Source organism: Pleurodeles waltl, chromosome 2_2 (genome assembly GCF_031143425.1).
Source record: "Pleurodeles waltl isolate 20211129_DDA chromosome 2_2, aPleWal1.hap1.20221129, whole genome shotgun sequence".
Lineage (NCBI taxonomy): Eukaryota > Metazoa > Chordata > Amphibia > Caudata > Salamandridae > Pleurodeles > Pleurodeles waltl.
Window position 1 is genome coordinate 1,061,569,147 of NC_090439.1, and position 18,271 is coordinate 1,061,587,417.

Here is an 18,271-nt window from a genome sequence, read left to right on the forward strand (position 1 = left end):
CAGTCTGGATAGGTCGCAACACAGTTCTAAAATAATCTATGCTCAGCCCCTGGTAGCCATAGTACACGTGTCTCTTACATTCAAGCAGCAATTTTGAAGTCAAGACAACAACATAATTAAATTCTTAAACCAATTTAGAAATTTAAGAAAACTTTGATGTGCAAAAAGACCCTAACATGACTAAAATTGGCTAAGGGGTACCCAAGATATGGAGTTTTAAAACAAAAGGGTCCAAGAAAACACAAAGAGCCATTAAAAAGTCATAGTTTGTGGTTGGCAGGGACACAGGCACAATTTCAGGCTAAAGGTTCTGGGTGAGGTTTTGGTAAACAAAGCATAGCACATAAGTCAAAGTGTTTACTTTTGGGGCTAGGAACATTTTTCAGACCTCAAGTCTTAAACCAGGCAAAGAAGGATGCTGAAGCTGGCAAAGGCCCCTAGAGATCAGAAGTATCCTCACTGAGCTCCAGCTAAAGCCTTCAGTTTTGCAGTGAAAAGCAGTGAGTGAGGTATAGCAGGATTCTGTAACAAATGAGATCCCTTTGCCCCTCTTTTGGGTTTCACCTTCAAAATGATTCACTTTTTCGATTCTCAAAATCCTCCAGTGGGGCAAAGCTGGAAGTTGTAGTTAGGCAGGACCTCACAAAATTTAAAAATCATGTTGAAGCATTTTACATCACTGCATAAATCATAGCATCTGATGGATAAAGATATACTGCCCAGTGAAGATGTGTCCTCCCTGAGGAACAGCTAGCACCTCATTCCTTTTTTGTCAGCGGTAGAAATATAATAAAGTCCTACTCTCTTACTGATGCTGGAATAAACATCCCTGAAGGAGGTCACTACTACAGCCCAAGCTCCTCAGGGCTGTCAGGGCTCCTGCTGGGTCTAGTCAACTGTGGTCCGCTGGGCAGTCTTGGAACCAGGCAGGGCAAGAAGCCAGCCAACGACACATGTAGAGTAGGTTTGGTCAATGGGTGCGAGCAGGAGGTCCTTCTTTCTTCCAGCAGCTTCCAGACAGAGTCATCTTTGTTTAGATTTTGTTCATCCAGGTCCAAAAATAATGAGGTACCCCTATTATCCAGTCCACAAGCAGGTGATAGTTAACTCCCTGCATCTAAGCCTGACAAATTACCTGCAAAATCCCAACCTCGTTTTCCAGCACTTAATTTCTTGTCCCTCCTTTCTACTACCATGTGACGAGGCTTTCTCCCCTCTGCCAATGATAAAACTGGCTTTCCCAACTGATAGGAAGTCAGGCAAAAATTGAAGAAAGTGTCTGGGCATGCTGTATTTGGGATCTCCGTTTCCAAGGAAGAACTGTGAAGCTAACCTCTTTTTTTTCAACTGCCCCACTCTCAGATGGTTAATCGCAGCGAATTGGACAAGTTAACACCTCTCCATCCTTCCTGCCACAAGAGCTGAAACATTTGTCTTCCAGATGGAGGGTCATTAACAGTCAACGTGTGTTAAGTCTCTGGAGCAGGTTGTGAGGCAAACCAGTTGTAAACTAATTCAATATGAGGCAGCACAAACAAATTAGAAGATTACTTTTCCAGTAAATCTATCACAAATCTACTTTGACCATTAAATTACATTTGTAATACTGAGTGGAAAATAACTTTGATTGACTGTCATTTTCCCAGGTCACACTACAAAAAGTGTTTTTTATTCATCGTTAGGTTGGTTCATGAATACTCTGGCTTTGCCTTCACAGTGTCAAACAGTTTTTTGAAACCGAACTGTGAATTGCTCACTTTGCCTGGTATCTAGCATGCCACTTTTATATATTACATTTACGGAACACAAGTAAGTCACTCCGAAATCTGGGCAAGTGGGATAATGACATAACATGGTAGGGATGGACTCCTTTTCCTAAAATTAAAGCATGACTGGATAACCAAAATGAAATCAATATTGCATCAAATGCAGGAGGTCCAAATTAATCTTCATAAAGAATTCAATCACATGAACAGAGTGCAATAATTTAATTTAATAATGTATTCATTGTATAGCAACAAAAAACCTTACATTTGTTGTGCTCTACAAGGTGGTCACACGGTGCTCAAGTGAAAAGGTGACAATATAGTGTGTGTGCAATTAAAAACAACGAATTCCGGGACTCTAAGAAGAATGTATTAGGAACAATGAATAAGATCCCAGTAGAGAAAAGGCATCACATAGAGAGGTCCCGGGATAGGGCTGTACGATTGTCAACCGCCTTTTGACCTTACATCGACTAAACAGGTCATCAGGACAAAGGAAATGGGAAATCACATGGGGGAGGGAGAATGGGTCCCAAGTGAACACTATTAGATGCTCTCAATTTGGCCAGAGAAAAATAGGCGGTTATTGGTGCAATGATGTATGTGCCTGCACAGGAGTTACAAGGAGAGATATGGATGAAGTGATCCCAGGTAATATGTGAAGCCCAAGTCATCAGGGTGGTACTCTAAAGGAGCTACTGTCATGAATAGCAGTGGTTTGCCTCCGACCGTATACTATGCGTTTCAAAGACAACTTTGTAAGAAAAGCTCGACTTCTGATATTTCGCTCAACAGTGTATTTAGGTGCAAAAAAACACCTGCAGCTACAATGCCCCACAGTGTAGTTTACAGAACCATGATTTGCAGGGATTTACACATATTTTGTGTACCTTCCACTGTGGAATAATCATGAAAGCTACAAGGGCGGAACTGCTTTGGATCCGACTAATCATAGTCACTCTGGAAAGATTTGCAAATGACGATCAAATAATGCGTGCCCAAGATGGAGAATGGAAAATGAACCTCGCCACGGTTGAAGGCGATGAAAAACAAAGGTTTTCTCTAAGAAAAATATTTAAATGTGCTAATGCACACTTCTGCTAAAAAAACTCCGGCCTGTGGACATGCCACAGGGCATGTTTAGTTTAGATCATTCATGGAAATCTACAGCTTTTGCTGATTTCCATGAGCAGTCTCGGATGTCCTTTGATCTGCCAGATAAAAAGAGATCTAGGCAAGTTGCAGCATGTATGTACGTAGGGAAAAGTTCTTACTTCGGCCCAACAAATGTAGTCCTATGTTGCTGGCACTTACTGAGAGCTTCTTTCAGTAGGATATCAAGGGAGTTATTGATCTTCATCTGACTTAGTTGTGAAATAAAGCCACAACTGGCCTGCAGGAGGCCTTCATAAGGGCCCACATACCCCTGAACACCTCAGCGCCTGCTGCACCATCACTAGCGCTGCCCAGGCCTTCATTTCAAATGGTCATTGCCAAAGAGAAGCACATAGTACATAAGAGGTATAAGAAACTGCCCACAGAATACTGTTTCTAAAAACATGAGTGTCTAAACATTGAAAACATTACCAGGAAGAATGAGGGAGGACTGTTTTTCCAACTTTAATTTACAAAAAATCCAGATGAGCATTGAAGGACTAGACAGACATCTGCAGAAATAATGCCAGTACAAAAGAGGCACACTGCTCTACAGTACTGTATAAATACCTGTCATGCTGACATGGACTGCAGATATTTGCAATGTGCAGTCATTGAACTCGTGTGGCCTTTAAAAAACAGTGATGCAGATCTGTGATGTGTATCCACCACATAAAATAAGATTGGAAGATGCAAGAGTTCTAATTTATCACACTGGAAAGAAAATGGAGTGTATCATGATCCCTTTCTGCATCCTCATACAAGCACAGAAGGGATGCGGGCACTGTTATTGAAGCCCTCTCCCTATTTACACTGCACACTTTAACTCAGTAAAACAAACAGTAATGGACTTTTTTTTTTTAATTGTACTACATGGATGCCAATTAAGATGCAAATCCGCCATTTGTGCGCCATCTGTATCTACCTAAATGAGCCTCAAAAAGAAAGAAGCTGTGTGTGGTCCTTGGCAATGGTCAGTGAACAATGAAGAATTGTACTCTGACCATTAACTGGTGTAGGCAACTGATGTATGGTCTGATCTGACTGGCTACCAGGAGCCAATCAAGATGATATGTCACACAGCACTTTTCCGATTTAACCCCTTCACTGCTAGGCCTTTTTCCCCCTGGGTGCTAACACTTTTTGGCTATTTAGGGTAGTTCATGCTTAGGACTAAATACCTTTTTGTCCACAAAAAGTATTGATGCCAAATTTGTGCCCTTTTTTCCAACATCCTGGGGATTTTAAAGGTACCCAGGGTTTGTGGATTCCCCTGAAGGATACTGAGAAATTAGCCAAAATACAGTTAAAGTTTGGGATTTTGGGGAAAAATGGGAAAAATGGGAAAAAGTGCGGCAAAAGAACGCATTTGGGTTTTTCTTGTACATAGCATCAACAAAGGGTTTGCGGAACGAAAATCACCATCTTCCCAGCTTTCAGGAAAAGGCAGACTTGAATGAGAAGACCAAAATTTTCAACACAGTTTTGGCATTTTACTGAGAAATAGCCCATTATTCCTATTTGTGTGCTATCAACCTCCTTCCAGTTAGTGGCAGAAATGGATATAAAACCAATGATGGATTCCAGAATGCTATTCATTTCTGAATTCAGCAAGGGGTCATTTGTGTAGATCCTTTAAGGGTTTCCTGTAGAAACTAACAGTTGAAATGCAAAAATATTGAAATTGAGTTGAAAAAACAGCCTTTAGTGTCTATGTTTTCCTCTGTAACTTCTTCTAACAATGGCAGATTTTCAAAAGCAATATACCCTGGACCCTTCTGGTTGCGGGGTTATATATGGCTTGTAGGTTCACCAAGAAGCTGTGGTACCCAGAATTAATAACTGAGCGGCACCTTTCAATGGTTTTTCACCGGGTATATAGGAATTAATTTGGTAAAGTATAAATAGTGAAAAATAGGTAGCAAGAAACCTATGTATTTCTGAAAAGGGCACAAGATATAGAGTTGAGAAGCAGAAGTTATTTGTACATCTCTGAATTTGTATGTACCCATACTAGCATGTGAATTAAAGGGTACTTCTCAAAATGACTAATTTTCAACAAACTTTCTTACATTTGGAAGGCACAAATTCAGTGAAAGACAAATGGCAATAACACTTGTTCCACTTTTCTGTGTTCTTCTAAGTCTGGTACCTCACTTGTGTGGGTAGGCCTATTGCCCGCAACAGGAAACGTCCCAAAACGCACCATCGACACATCATATTTTTCGACTGAAAAGTGACCCTTCATTTGCAATGTGCCTAGCTATGGATTTTGGCCCCTAGCTCATCTGGAACCTAGGAAAACCTAGCAAACCTGTACAGTTTTGAAAACTAGACACCCAGGAGAATCCAGGATAGGGTGATGTGTGTGGCTCTCACAAGGTTCTGTTACCCAGAATACCTGACAAACCTCAAAATCTGTCTAAAAACATATTTTCCTCACATTTCTGTTATGGAAAGTTCTGGAAACTGAGGGGTGCCACAAACCTCCTTCCACTTAGAATTCCCCTGAGTCTCCTGATAAAAATGGTCCTCACTCGTGTGGATAGACCTAGTGCCTGCGACAGGAAATGACCCAAAACGCAATATGGGCACATCACATTTTTCCACTGAAAACTGACCCTTTTTTTGCAATGTGCCTAGTTGTGGAATTTGGGCCCTAGCTCATCCAGCACCTCGGGAAACCTAGTAACCCTGTACATTTTTAAAAATTAGACACACAAGGGAATCCAGACTGGAGTGACTTGTGTGGCTCTCACCAGGTTCTGTTGCCCAGAATCCCTTACAAACCTCAAATTTGTCTTTAAAAAAACACAGTTTCCTCACATTTCTTTGATGGAAAGCTCTGGAATCTGAGGGGAGCTACAAACATCCTTCTTTCCAGCATTCCCCTAAGTCTCCCAATACAAATGGTACCTCACTCGTGTGGGTAGGCCTAGTGCCCACAACAGAAAACGGCCCAAAACACAATGTGGGCACATTACATTTTTCCACTGAAAACTGACCCTTTATTTTGCCATTTGCCTAGCTGTGGATTTTGGACCTTGGCTCATCTGGCACCTCAGGAAACCTATCAATCCTGTACATTTTTTTAAACTAGACATCCAGGGAATCCAGGATGGGGTGACTTGTGTGGCTCCCACCATGTTCTGTTACCCAGAATCCTTTGCAAACTTTGAAATTTGTTTAAAAAAACACAATTTTCTCACACTTCTGTGATGGAAATTTCTGGAATCTGCAGGGAGTCACAAACTCCCTTCCACCTGGCATTCCCCCCAGGTTACCTGACAAAAATGGTTCCTCACTTGTGTGGGTAGACCTAGTGTCCACAGCAGGAAATGACTCAAAACCCAATGTGGGCACATCACATTCAATGTGCCTGGCTGTGGTTTGAGCCCTAGCTCAGCCGGCACCTCGGGAAACCTAGCAAACTTGTACATTTTTAAAAGTTAGACACCAAGGGGAATTCAGACAGGAGTGATTTGTGTGGCTTTCACCAGGCTCTGTTACCCAGAATCCCTTGCAAACCTCATAATTTGTCTAAAAAACACATTTTCCTCATATTTCTGTAATGTTAAGTTCTGGAATCTGCAGGGCACCACAAACGTCTTTCCATCTGGCATTCTCCCAGGTTGCCTGATAAAAATGTTGCCTCACTTGTATGGTTAGGCCTAGTGCCCACAACAGGAAATGACTGAAATGTTATTGTGGAGACATAAAAATTATCTATGACCAAACAACCTGGTTTTGCAAGAGAGTAACTTGTGTTTTGGTCCAGGGCTTCGCGGACAGCTAGGGAAACCTACTAAAACAAGATATTTCTGAAAACTAGACACCCATGGGAGTCCAGGGAGGTGTGGCTGGCATAGATCCTCTAATGTTTTCTTACCCAGAATCCCCTGCAAACCTAAAATGTTGCTAACAAATCACATTTTCCTCACATTTCTGTGTGCGATCACCATGTGGCTCAAATTTTCTGCCACCCAGCATTCCCCTCGGTCTCCTGAATAAAAATTATAACTCACTTGTGTGGGTGGGCCAAGTGCCTGTGGCAGGGAAGTGACAAAAATGTGTAAATTGCCCTTTTGGACCCACTTTGGTTCCCCCTCAGTTTTTAATTTTATACATTTTTAGGCCCACTCTGCTACGCAGGAGTGCAGCAGAAGAAAACAGACTCATTATGCTTGTTTTTTACTAACAAATGTGGCCTCTATCACTCTTCTGACTTGCCCATAATTTTTGTTCTGTTGTTTTCATTCTAGTATGGATGGTGCTTCCAAGTCTACTGTGCTTTTGTAGTTAAACACTCAGGGGCATATAAATGGCTGGCTTGCATCCCTCTTTAACCAGGCAACGTGGTGCAAGAGTGATGCAAACCGTAAGTGAGATTTAGGAAGCCACGAAATACCAACTTGCATGGCTCTGCATGGCTTCGTAGATCTCAAGTAATGTAACGCAGCATACATTGCCAGTGAGGTGTTTCCATGGGTGTTGTGTGGGTGTTCCCATGCAACATCCATGGATGTTGATGTATTCCCAGATTTACAGGACCTGGAAATGCACGACAAAGATACGCCTCACCAAGGGAAGGCGTAACAAAGAAAAATTGTTTTTTCTCCTTGTGTTTTCCCCTTTCTGTGAGTGCAGCATTCTGCAGCACAAAGAGAAAGAAGAAAAAGCCTCTCAGGATTGTTTTTGTGCAGGGAGGTGTCGCTTACTGCACAAATCAATCCTGCATGCAACACCCCTCACTAAGCCATGCACCATGGTGCAAGGGTATCTGCACTGGCATTAGGCTGCCAAAAGGACACCAGCACAGGGAGAAAGGACAGGAATGCTCTATATTTGATAAATACAGCACAATCCTACCCTTTCCCGGTGACAGAGGGCAGCGCACCAAGCTGATTTGCTGTGCTGTCCTGAGCAACAAGGCCCATAAATATGGGCCACATTTTACTTCCACCTTCTTGCACAATTTTAAAGCCACTTTAGAACTTAGGGTTGCCACTAATATCTTCACACCTCTTCATACCTCACAGATGCACACTATGCAATACTGTCTTTTCAGCAAGTTGCGGTTTACGTAATGTGGGATACGTTTTGGCATATGAGCTTAGTTTTCTTAAGTCAAAATCTTTGGGCTTCATATGCTACATTTTTATCCACCTAAGCTTGATTTGTGTGCACAAAAAAATCCCATCTGTGCACGTAATTCACAAATCTTGAATAACAACTGTAAGACATGCCCAGAGATAGAATGTACAAGAGGGGGAAATATGTGCATGAAAAGGATTAGAATTTGGCAAGGTTCTGGACAGGCATAAAGGTGTAGCTTTCCAACATTCCAAATGCTTTGTACCTGAATAGCACATAGAAATGTACTTGCAGAAAAAATGGACTAAGTTTTCCAAATCTGATGAAAATAAAGGAACATAGAATATGCATAATAAGCTAGTGGTCATTTCCACCACACATACTTGTTGTTGGGTCACACTTGGAACTCTACAACTTGCATAGGCTATGGTAACTATTCCTTATGATTGCTGTGCAATCTCGAAAAGTTAGAAGTAGGTTTCTAACTTTCAAAAAAGGACTTTAGAATTTGCTCATTTCACTCCCATGGTTATGGAACCACTGCACACTATGGGCCTCATTATGACCCTGGCGGGCGGCGGAGGCCGCCCGCCAGGATGCCGCCCTCCATAATACCGCTCCGCGGTCAGAAGACCGCGGAGGGTATTATGAGTTTTTCCCTGGGCTGGCGGGCGGTCTCCAAAAGACCGCCCGCCAGCCCAGGGAAAAACTCCCTTCCCACGAGGATGCCGGCTCGTAATCGAGCCGGCGGAGTGGGAAGGTGCGACGGGTGCTACTGCACCCGTCGCGTATTTCACTGTCTGCTATGCAGACAGTGAAATACTAGCGGGGCCCTCTTACGGGGGCCCCTGCAATGCCCATGCCATTGGCATGGGCACTGCAGGGGCCCCCAGGGGCCCCACGACAATCCTTACCGCCATCCTGTTCCTGGCGGGCGAGCCGCCAGGAACAGGATGGCGGTAAGGATTGTCAGAATCCCCTCGGCGGCTCAGCGAGCTGCGCCGCCTTGGAGGATTCTTAGGGGCAGTGGAAAACCGGCGGGAGACCGGCGGTTTTCCCGTTCTGACCGCGGCCAAAGCGCCGCGGTCAGAATGCCCAAGGGAGCACCGCCGGCCTGTCGGCGGTGCTCCCGCCCCCGTTGGCCCTGGCGGTTCTCTACCGCCAGGGTCATAATGAGGCCCTATATATATTATGCTTACTTTAATATTTTTAGTAACTGTTCAAACATTGCAATACCAGGTTTAACTTGCCAGAGCACCAATAAACCAATTTGCGTACAATAGTTACCTAATCTTTGTGTATATCTGGATAATGAAACCTTAAAATTGGTAATAACATGACATAACTTAGCTAATCAGATTTGTAAAGTACATTTTCTACAAACTGGCAGGAGACTGCATGGTTTTCCTGCAGTGTAAGGACCTCTACATATTGCATCAATTCAATTTAAGTTTTTCACATTTCCTTTCACTTGGCAAACTCAAAGTGGGATTGCATTTAGCATTGTTCTTTATGGCTGCCTCTGGTCCATACAAATGGCATCATCCTGCAGATATGTAATGTAACCAGATATTCATCATGATTTAAGTATGTTGGTCTTTACTTACAGCTGGACCTCTCGGTCCCTGAAATCCAGGAAGTCCGGGGCTGCCATTTTCTCCTTTACTCCCTTTCGGGCCCTGGAAATAGGGAATGGCAAAATTATATTTTGTTCAATACTTTCGTCCCCACAAATCATACTATTTTAGTAGCTTTCTATCACATGTTATGCACAACTAAACATTGTTTTAGAGTTTAGTGATAATAAACAAGTTTCTGATTTCTGAGGAGAGTACTTAACCCAAAGAATAATCCACCAATGGGTATTCCAGATTTAGGGCCTCATTTCAAGCTCGGTGGTCCAACCAAGAGACCAGCAAAGCCGTGGGGAGGCTACCAATGCCATGGCGTTAGCGTCCCCCCGCCCTATTACAATGTTCCCTCTGGGGTGACCGGCTGGAACATTGCAATAGAGTGTTCCCGCCAGTCAGACTGGCAGGAACAATGCTACAAGATAGCATTTGGCTTCCTTAAAGGCCATGAGTGCTATCTCATAGCACAGAGGGGGCCAACCAGCACCATTGGAATGCGCACTGCAAAGCAGGCAGTGTGCATTCCGAGGGTGCTGGGCCAGGGCCTCCTGCAGCCTCCTGCAGCCTCAGCACACTCTCACCTCCAGCCTTTCCATGTTGGTGATACTGCCATGGAAAGGCTGCCAGTGAGGGGAGTTTTAATCGGCCAGACAGAACTGAGTTCACCACCGCCCTGGCTGAGTACAACTCTGACTGCCGTCATGCCATCGGGGACCATGTTCCCGGCGGGGATGGCGGTCTCCTTGCGGGCCCGCATGCCAGGGTTGTAATTGGGCGGTCCGACCGTCCGGAGTACAGCAGTCCAACTGTCAATGCGAGGACGGCCACCCTCGTAATGTGGCCCTTAGTACTTCTTTCGGGAATCAGAGGATTTTCTGTTACTGCTCAACTTTTAGTGCCACCCTCCAGCATTTAGTACCAATATTACTTTTGTATGATTGTATTTTTAGAGACATCTATTTTGAGAACAAATGTGACTCTGATTGCATGGAACCCTAAGCAGCAAATGACCTAATTAGTTTATCTTGTTCCTCAGCCTCCTCCCAGCTTCTTGCTTTTAAGTGAACCATTGTATGCTCTTTGGAATCCTAGATACAGTTTGGGGTAGCTTGGTAGCAGCAATGCACTCCCCACATCGTTTCATGCATACCTCAATATGGTGGAATGTGAACTTTTATATCTGTATCTGAAATGTATTAAGAGGGTATAGGATTAAAATGCAACAATGGTAAGGAGTCTTAGATCCATGAATCAAGGAAGCAGGGCACTAATCATTGGGTCACTACCAGATATATTAACAGAGAGAGGAGAACCAAAATATACAAGGTAAATTACATTTACAGTACATTATATTTTCTAGTGTAACACCAGATAGAAGCCACCTTGAGTTGTTTGTTTTGGGATATATTCTCTTTGCTGGGGATGAGCAGCTTAGATGAGATCTGAGGGTCTCACAACCAAAGGAAGTGCACTATAAACACTCACCAGGCAGAAGGTGCATGGGTGTACATAAGCCCCATCAGCCGCCTGCAGGACGAAGTGGGGTGCTACTTCAGAAGCCCTAAATCCCTTCAAGGGGCCCCATTCAGGCCAATGTTAATTAATATCTTTGAGATATGGAGATTTGGGGGGACCCTACCACATTTTGTGAGACAACCCCATCATTTTATGTTGCACCGCTGAGCTGGTGCTGAGAGTTAGAGTCCAGAGGACTTGTGTCAGGCCCCAGTACAGTCAAAATAGGACTAAATACTGGCGGATAGATTGGCGACAGTGATTCTTCACATATGCCACCTGGACTAGACGGGCTTCATGGCCTATCGGGCACTAAGACATAACATCTGCAGGGTATACAATGCTCTGGAGTTGAGCAGACACCTCCCAGGTCATCAGGCGCTCTTACTGGTGGAGTTCCTGAAGACGTTCGACGCGGTGGGATGGGAGTACCTGGTCACGGTGCTTCGTCAATGCGGACTCAACCCTGCTTTATAAAATTTATCTGACTTCTATACATCGGCCTACTGGCACGAGTGCGTGTTGGAGGGACGGTCTCAGGGTGGTTTGGGGTTGAGCGAGAAACTTGTCAGGGATGCCTGCTGTCCCCGCTCCTGTTCGCGCTGCCCATAGAGCTCATAGCATCATAGATAAGAGTGGATGCATTCTACCGCAGACTGCACTGGTCTGCAGATGTCACACATAAGATTTTATTATATGCCAATGACGGCCTACTGTTTATGGATGATCCTGAGTCAACAGGGCTGCCTTCCCCCCAAATTCTCAACATATTCAGAACCTATTCAGGACTCCATATGAATAGGGTTAAATTAGTCATATACCCAATAGATGATTGCCAACATTCTGTATCCTGGGCTCCAGAATTGCTGGTGCTCTCAGACGGCTTCAAATACGTTGGAGTCTTAATCACGACTATAACTGCAACCTACACCGTGCACTTCAAATACTAGGAACTAATGCCAAGTTCTGGTCAACCCCTACCACTGTCCCTTGGCCATTTTAAAAATGGTAGCCCTTCTCCAACTACTATACCAACTCCAAAACTTCCCGATTCCCAGTTGGACACTGTCAGTGCTGCTTTACGCAAAATACTCTGGAACAGAGGGACCCCATGGGTGTCATTAGATAAATGCTTCCACCCAGTGGTGATGGGGGGTATTGCATCACCTAAATGTTCTCTTATTACAGAGCTGCACACCTCCTCGTCTTAAACGACTGGTGGTTCGAGGTCTTTACCAACTCAGCCTATACATCAGAGGAATGTGCTATGGGCTGCGCTAACTTACCTCATGTGCTCTATGGTGGGGCTCTACCAGATCAGCTGCTATTGGCCACTGTCACGGTGCACCCACTATGGAGGCAAACGCACAAGGACATGAGTCCTTCCAGGCTTATCATGGAGACCCCACTGTGGCAGGGGACCAGACTGCCCCATGTGGTGGCCCTAACAGGGTTCTCCACCTGGAACTCCCTAGGGTTATCAGCAATCAAGGACGTTGTGAAAGATGGAATCATGAAGTCTTTTGCAGACCTTCAGGTAGAATATTATCTTCACCGATCACAATTTTTCTGTTACCTGCAACTAAGCCATGCCCTATGGCAATACCTATCACCTGACAGAGGTATCCCCGACTTCTCCCATACAGAGTCTAAACTATAGCTGACCAACATAAAAGAGCACACACTTTCAGACATTTACTGCATGTTGATCCATAACGCAGATGACTGCATGACTTGCATGCGAGAGGCCTAGGATGCAGACCTGGGGCTCCTAGATGATGACAATTGGTATGAGGTGCTAGACGCCCCGCACGAAACTTTAATCACCTAACAATTCCAACTTATACAATTCAAAATACTACACAGAATTCATTCCGCACAAGTCAAGCTCCACAAAATGGGGCTGATCCCGACAGATCGCAGCCTTAGATGTGATACGGATGAGGTGCAACATACAGCACACCTTTTGGCAATGTCCTGCACTACAAAACTACTGTACACATATTCTGACTACACTTGGGATAGTGCTTGGATGGCCTATCCCTAACGACCCAAAGCTGATCCTGCTTCACATCTCAGAGGGCATCACGGGCAACAGATATCATAGGGCGCTATAATGGCTGAGACTTGTAACAGTCAAATGGGACGTTATCAATACTGGACACACACCTCAGCTCCGTCAACATCTAAATGGGCCAATGTCATGGACCACTCTATGTCCCTCAAAAGGCCGATCTACTATAGAAGAGGTAGACTGCAAAAACACAGTAAGATCTGGGGGAAATGGTAAGATTACAGGGGAATCACACTAGACCCATGACCAACACCACCCTGAACTATATCAATATGACTATGGTCACACAAACTGCAACGAGATGACCCCTTCACAATTTAAAATGATGATCCCAGTCCTGGGTGGAGGGAGGTGGCAGTCCCTTTCCGTGCTAAATCTCAATGCTACTTGATTATATTTTCTCAAAGACAACATGAATGTGTGTATTTTCAACAAATATTATTATTATTATTTATTTATTTATTTTAAAGGACTATATGCATGTCCGCAAAGGATACCCTTAACTTTGTACCTTATATACTCTAACTAAAACTCACTTCTCAAAGCAGAACAATAAACAACTGAACAGACCCCTATCTTTTCGTCATATTTTCTGGCCAAAGAACTCTAGAATACTTAAATCATTGCTCACTTACTTTCAAAAATGTATTGTATATTGACAATAATATATTCTCATGTACAAAAACACAAAATGCTAAACATTCAATGCAGTTTTACTCCATACTCATAGGTTTATCTCTCTAAAGCCTTTTCCTTATCACATTCTCTTGTCTTCCATTTTCATCTCAGGAATTTCACCATACTATCCTCACAGTAAACCCTTTCAGAGTCCTTTGATGAACGTGACACATCCATCACAAATTGTCAAACATAAAGTCATTACTCTGTGAGTTTCCCAAAATATTGTGACACTTACCGTACTTAGCTCTAGATTCCTAAACCTAGGATTTTTCCTTAACCAATCATTTCTACTCCTCTTTAGACTTTGCAGCAGTCCTTCAGGTTATTACTAAAACGACATCACAGTAATTCTATTGATTAATGTATTTTGTCCAGTGTGTAATCTTCCAATGGTATGGAATTTGCTATGAACACAGTGGTGGACAACTGCACATAACTGTTGATGAATATAAATGGTAGCACCCGTTGTATCTTTTTTACAATTACTGAAGTATTTGATAGTGTGGTTCCTAGTGCTTTAAATCGACCTAAGGTTTTCTTTTATGAGAGAGTACCTTTTCCCCATAGAACTCCAATAGAAATAATTTCAAATGGAAATTTAGGAGGGAAAGTAAATACTTCCAGCAAGGGAGAAAAAGATTAGAGCAATTCACCACTTCATCCAGCACCATTTTCCAATGTTAATTAAAAAATGGTTCGCAGAAGAAAAGGCAATGTTCTGTTCAATCTGGTTTGTGTATATATAAGTTTGTACTCCTACTGTTACGGCATGCTAAAATGCTCTCCTTGACTTGGGTGTAGCATAGGAAACTGTGCGCAGGCGGAAATATCTGAAGAAACTTTGTTGCTGTCAACAGGGTGATTCTGAAAACCAGTCTTTTCAGCAAAAGGATACGTTGTCTACTCCATCCACTGTTACTAACACAACTACATTTGTGAGGTGTGCATTCTATACACAATCACTCACTATAAAGAATGCTGTTTCTTTTTTTCAGAAATGCACAATTCAGTAGTCAAAATATGAAGCCAAATTATCACCTTTTTCATACATCACATAATTAATCCATACATCTGAATGTTTTCCAACTATGGTCCTGATTTTGAGGAAAGGGTTACATTCTGGTCCAATGCATGAAATACTTATCACCCCTGATGTTTAACCCTGACAGATTTTGCTCGCCAAACGTGGGGAAACTCCCAGTAAAAAGCAAAAGCATACAGATTTGAGAGGGGTAAATACTGAACCTTCACGCTATGCTCTTTCTGAGGTGTGGAATGCAGAACAGGAGGAACAGAGTAAACACCACACCAGGGGCACCACTTTTTACTGGGCGCTTTACTACCCTATGCATTCCCTCACCACTTAGAATCAAAGCCTACATGTGACATCAATGTGCATATTTACAAATACTGATGGAGTGTACATACCTGTATACCAGGAGTACCCGCATTTCCCGGAGCACCTGTAGGTCCATTTTTGCCCTGGAAAAATAGGCAGCACATCTGAATATATTTTCTAATTCCCTTCTGCTGCATTTATAGCATATTATATTGCATTTAATGAATGTGTTGTAGCACCGAGCTAGCTGGTTGGGTATTGAGAGATATCTCGTACATCAGTTTCAGATGTGTTATTATTTTGATTTTCACAACATAACATTTCACCTATTTAATACTGTATAACATTTCACACACAATCACAATTTTAGGCACTGGAAGATTAAGCTCAAAAGTTGTAGGTGGCATTAAAACCAGATCATTATACTTTAGAGTCTGCATCTTATGCACTAGGACACATACCGCTCTGTAACTTGTCTTTTAAGATAGTCTTCATTCCTAATGCCAGCAAATTCCAATTCCTAATCAATATATTGCTACTTAAGGAACACTAAGTAGCACAAAGTGAAATAGAAGCTAATTTGTAAACTAGTTCAGTGAAAAAGCAGGAAAGGATTACCTCTCAATCTTCAGGAAGAAAATCCAGGAAGGTATGGTACCCTTTAGAACACACACCTCCAACTGAGCAACACACAGAGAGTACATGACCCTATAATAGTACATGAGATGAACCCTGGAAAGAGTAACATTTATCTCACAGGTGGGAGGGATAAGTCAGTATTCTTTCATATACTTAAGGAGCGCCACATGGTTGTGGAATATTATAGCTTTACAGACTGCTGTTGAGGGCTACAACAGTTCCTAAAGGTCCTCCTCCCTAGGGATCCGAGCCTGTAATAAGGGAGTAGGCCTCTGACTAACGTTAAAGCCTGCTGCCTAGGGCTATAATATTTGCAAAAGGCCTAAAAGCAGTGAGCCTGAGATAGAAGCTAGATCTGCAGGGAAGACCCTATATTTTGCCTGAGGGCCTTTAACAACCAGCATAGCTTGAGGCAGAAGGGCTATACTGCTATTACAACATTCCACTACATAGGGGAGAATGCTGAAAACTACAAATAGAGATACAAAAAGACAAACATGGGGATTTGGGAGCCAAAAGCTTATTCCAATCATTTTCAGCCCTAAGCTTCACCACTGTCCTCAAATGGGATCTCAGTATACCAATATTCTAATAAAGTTAGTACTTGACCAGTTGGACACATATTCCCTGCTTAAACAGAAAAATACCTCATGGGCTTGCCTGGTGCAAACTTCTCCAATGGCAGCTAGGTGCAGAATTAGAAAGGATGTGATAATGCTGGTGCATACATTAGCAAATAAAAGGCTAATAATTTAATGAGCACAGAGGTTTCATGTGAGGAAAAATGGCTGAAGGATTGGAGAGACTGGTCGGCGGTAGAAGAAATACATGGGGAGCTCTTTAGAAAGGATGACAGATTAAAAGAGTATCCACATTACTGAAGGACCATTTTGAAATTACTCTTGTATCCCCAGACAAACTTCCGCTGCGAGACACATACATTAGGGGAAGATGATTACTGCATGTTTGTCAAGTGAGGCTAAAGTTATGAAGTAAAAGACTGGATCTACCATCTCTTCACTGCGTGGAGATCATAAACATGATCAGATGATTTAGATTTTTATTCACTGTGATATCTGTTCTTGTCATCTAACAAACAATTAACAAATTTATTCTAAATTGAGGGATGTTCAACATATTGTAGGATGGATACAAAGTGACTAGCATATTCATTTATGCATTATATTTACGTTGTTTAATCAATAAAACCTTATTTAAAACTACCAAAGCACAATACATCACAGATTGCAATTAATTCGATTATTTCATCCTACAGTGTGTAATGAAGCCAGCAATCAGGCAACCTTACCTGTTCCGGTCGGTCCAATGTAAAGCAATCAGCTTTTACCTAGTCAGGTTTTATGGTTTAGATTGCACTATAGGTATCACTAAATTACTTCTAAGCACTGGACTAGGTTACTCTTAGCCACCCCACCCAATAAATGAATGTAAGAAACTCACCGTCTGTCCTCGAATACCCCGAGGGCCTTGTGGTCCAGGAGGACCCTGGTCCCCCTAGAAATTCACAAAAATAATTAGTCATGAAGTCCTAAGGGTGGAAGATTTTCAACCATATTCACAGTTTTGTAATAGTCAGAGACAAATACTACCATACCTCGATTTATGATTTGAATTCTCCAAACTCCTGATTAGCACATTCAGAATTTGAAGAAATGAATGACACAAATCAAAATTCTGCAGTGGGAAATTAGACAGTGTAACAGGTTTTGTATGCAGTGTTAAATTAAATGTTGTGCTCACCTAGCTCTCAGCCAGGATGAGACTTGAACCAAAGGAGTGCAGATGGCCCTTTAAGTGAGACATTTGTGTAGCATCCAGATGCAATGAAAAGAAGAGGCATACCTCAGCACTGGAAGATGGGAAAGATCCGGAATAACGCATCCAGAACAACGCTTGCCTGAACAACGTAGGCCTTTTTCTCTGCCTTAACCACACATGCTGAAAAACGCACATGCGTGGTTAAGGCAGAGAAAAAGGAAGATCCATCGGGAGAGGACAAGGTCAGGTAAGTGGGGCTGGGGCAGGGTTGGGGGTAGTTTTTAGGGGAGGGGGCAAGGGGTGAAGGGGTTGGGGTGGTTAAGTTATTTTTTTTTCTTTAAGGGGTGGGGGACCAGGGTTATTTTGTTTTTATGGGGTGGGGTGGGGGTAGGGGTAATTTTGTATCTAGGGGGGTCGGGTTTTTAGGGGCAGTGGGTCAGGGTAATTTTGTATTTAGGGCGGGTGGAGGGGTCAAGTTTTTAGGAGTGGGGTGAGGATCAGGGTAATTTTGTATTTAGGGTGGTTGGGGAAATTATGTTTTTAGGGTGAGTGGGGGGCAGGTTATTAGGGGAGGGGGGTCAGGGTAATTTTGTATTTA

General features: G+C 42.9%; 1 protein-coding gene across 1 annotated transcript in view; it reads right to left on the reverse strand.

Annotated features, from left to right (window-relative positions):
- Window positions 1-18,271, reverse strand: part of COL22A1 (collagen type XXII alpha 1 chain) — a 900,581-nt gene that overhangs the window by 47,982 nt on the left and 834,328 nt on the right. The window contains exons 56-58 of the mRNA XM_069220797.1: window positions 17,356-17,409; window positions 15,345-15,398; window positions 9,623-9,694 (exon numbers count right to left, since the gene is read on the reverse strand). Coding sequence (XP_069076898.1) covers window positions 9,623-9,694; window positions 15,345-15,398; window positions 17,356-17,409 — 180 coding nt within the window. The remainder of the gene's footprint in view (window positions 1-9,622; window positions 9,695-15,344; window positions 15,399-17,355; window positions 17,410-18,271) is intronic.